Below are 2425 nucleotides of genomic sequence, written 5' to 3' on the forward strand. Positions count from 1 at the left end.
GAAATTGCATTTACATTTACAATGACCACTACGCCATGGGAGCTGACTGCAAACAAAACAAAAACAAGGCTTACCTTTGTACACATCATCATGTTTATACACAAACATCTGCTCCAAATTGTTCTCATGGAAACTAATCTCACTCCATCGGGGCTTCTTTTCGTGAAAATCACTCTTGCCTTCATTTTCAATCACGCCATGGGAGCTGACCAAAACTTTAAAATTGGACTTGGCGATTTTTTTAGTCCGTCCTTCCTTTATTATTACTATTGTACCTTTATTATTACTTCCTTTATTATTACAATAGTAATAAAAAGGTATAAGGGACGGACTATTATATTTAACTCTTCACAAAATTTTCTCACCGTTTCTACCGTTTTTTACGAGAAAAAGTTTGGTAGACTTCGTGAACCTAGGGAGGGTAGGGGAGAAATCAATCAATGAATGGCGCGCGAAAATTCAAAACTTGCCGAAGCGATTGTTTTTGTTTACAAAATTTTCTCACCGTTTCTACCGTTTTTTACGAGAAAAAGTTTGGTAGACTTCGTGAATCTAGGGAGGGTAGGGGAGAAATCAATGAATGGCGCGCGAAAATTCAAAAAAAATTAATTTGTTCAAAAAAGTTGCTAGGTCGGTACGTCCTCCGAAACTCCGTTCACTGTTTCTCCTACATCGACAACAACCTTCACATCACCAACTGGAAACGCTCCCTCGGGTGCAAGTGCCAATACCGTCACGTGGTAGACTGGTGCGGCTGTTCCCCTAACGACTTTCGATCCTCCGACTATTCCCGATTGGTGGCGACCAAGGGAAAGCAGTTGTACTTTGCGCGGAAATTCGAACCGGTTGTGAATCAGGATATCGTCAATCGGCTGGACCAGTGGCTGTACGGGGCTTATCCTGCTAGTAAGTATATGCCTGGTTCTGACCAAGGAACGAGGAAAATATGTATAACAAAAATGGCTGGACCAGTGGCTGTACGGGACTTATCCTGCTAGTAAGTATATGCCTGGTTCTGACTAAGGAACGAGGAAAATGTGTATAACAAAAATAGAATAGAAAAAAATCAATCAATCAAATCTCAAATTATTTGTGATAAAGCAGAGCTTTTTCACAACTTGTGTGGATATTTATTATAATTTTTATTGTACATTATATACAAAATAGTATGAGTACAACGTCATGATTGCTTAACCGAGGCCCTAGATAACCTAGGATATCACAGCATTACTAAGTAGCCAAGTATACCTTCCTCCTGTGCAATTAATTTCCATAGTTCAATAATCTTTTTACTTTCTATTATTACACCGGTAATGCCGCCACTCCTGCCCGGGGTCATCAGAGCTGATATTCAAAGAAAACAAGGAAATTGGAACGACATCGAGAGGGAGCAGAGATACAATGATCGAAATAGGTGGAGAGGCTTCGTACATCGACCCGTCCCATGATGGAACGATTATGGATTGATTGATCATGGAATTTCATTCCGGGAAAAGCGTATAAACCCTGAAGTAAGTCTAATTGTGCAATGTTCTATTACTCCCTGCTAGGTGTATGTAGAGACTGGATTCCTAGTAGTTCCCCTGGAATTTCTTAACAAAACTCCCCTCACCCAACAACAAGCCGGTTTTGTACATGGCGGCTCTTATCCTTACAACACAGGTAACTATTTAGGTTATTTACTGAGCTAACTAGCTATAAATCAATAATACTGAGATAACTAGCTATAAATCAATAATACTGAGCTAACTAGCTATAAATCAATAATACTGAGCTAACTAGCAATAATCTAAACTCAATTTATTTGTATTAAAGCAGAGTTTTTTCCACAATTTTTGTGGATATCACAGCATTAGCTGCTAAAATGTAATGCCCACTAGTGAATAAGGTTAACACAGAGCTAGATAAGGTTCGTTCTCGGAACGGCTGGCTTTCTCCTATCCTGTCTTCCTTGTCTCTTCACTTTCGGGACGATATGACCTCAGCCGTTATAGTTTCCTCTATCAAACTTCTACAGAAAAGATACTTTTTCGGAGTTTTGACTTCAGGTTTCCTTTTTTTACGTAGGAATCGACTTTTTAGTCCGTCCTTCCTTTATTATTCATATTTTTAACAGAAATTCGTGATGCATATCCTCTATTTCCTATTTCACAGGAACCAAGGACTTCACCAAAGAGTGGACAAGATTCCTAGACCCTAAACCCCATGAGAGTTTGGAGAGGAAAGCCGCCCTCAATTCGAGAAGGTTTGGGTTCGATCTCCAGCAGTGGATTGATAGTTTGGTGTCCAGGTAAGACCTGATCTAATCTTAAGGTGTGTTCGATAACCCATATTCCAATTTTATGGCTGGGTGTTTATTTACTTGTGTCCTTCTGTAATTCAACAAGTTCTTCCACAAAAAAAAAAAAAAAAAAAAAAAAAAAAT

At 39.0% G+C, this 2425-nt stretch overlaps 1 protein-coding gene across 1 annotated transcript in view; it reads left to right on the plus strand.

Annotated features, from left to right (window-relative positions):
- Positions 1-637: 637 nt before the first annotated feature.
- The window catches only part of LOC103520616 (xylosyltransferase oxt), a gene marked incomplete at its 5' end in the record, with an annotated part of 20565 nt that continues 18777 nt past the window's right edge, over positions 638-2425 (plus strand). The window contains 1 exon segment of the mRNA XM_008485716.2: positions 638-906. Within this exon segment, the coding sequence (XP_008483938.1) occupies positions 638-906 (269 nt within the window).

Source organism: Diaphorina citri, unplaced genomic scaffold (genome assembly GCF_000475195.1).
Source record: "Diaphorina citri unplaced genomic scaffold, Diaci psyllid genome assembly version 1.1 scaffold3843, whole genome shotgun sequence".
In the NCBI taxonomy this organism is placed as follows: domain Eukaryota; kingdom Metazoa; phylum Arthropoda; class Insecta; order Hemiptera; family Psyllidae; genus Diaphorina; species Diaphorina citri.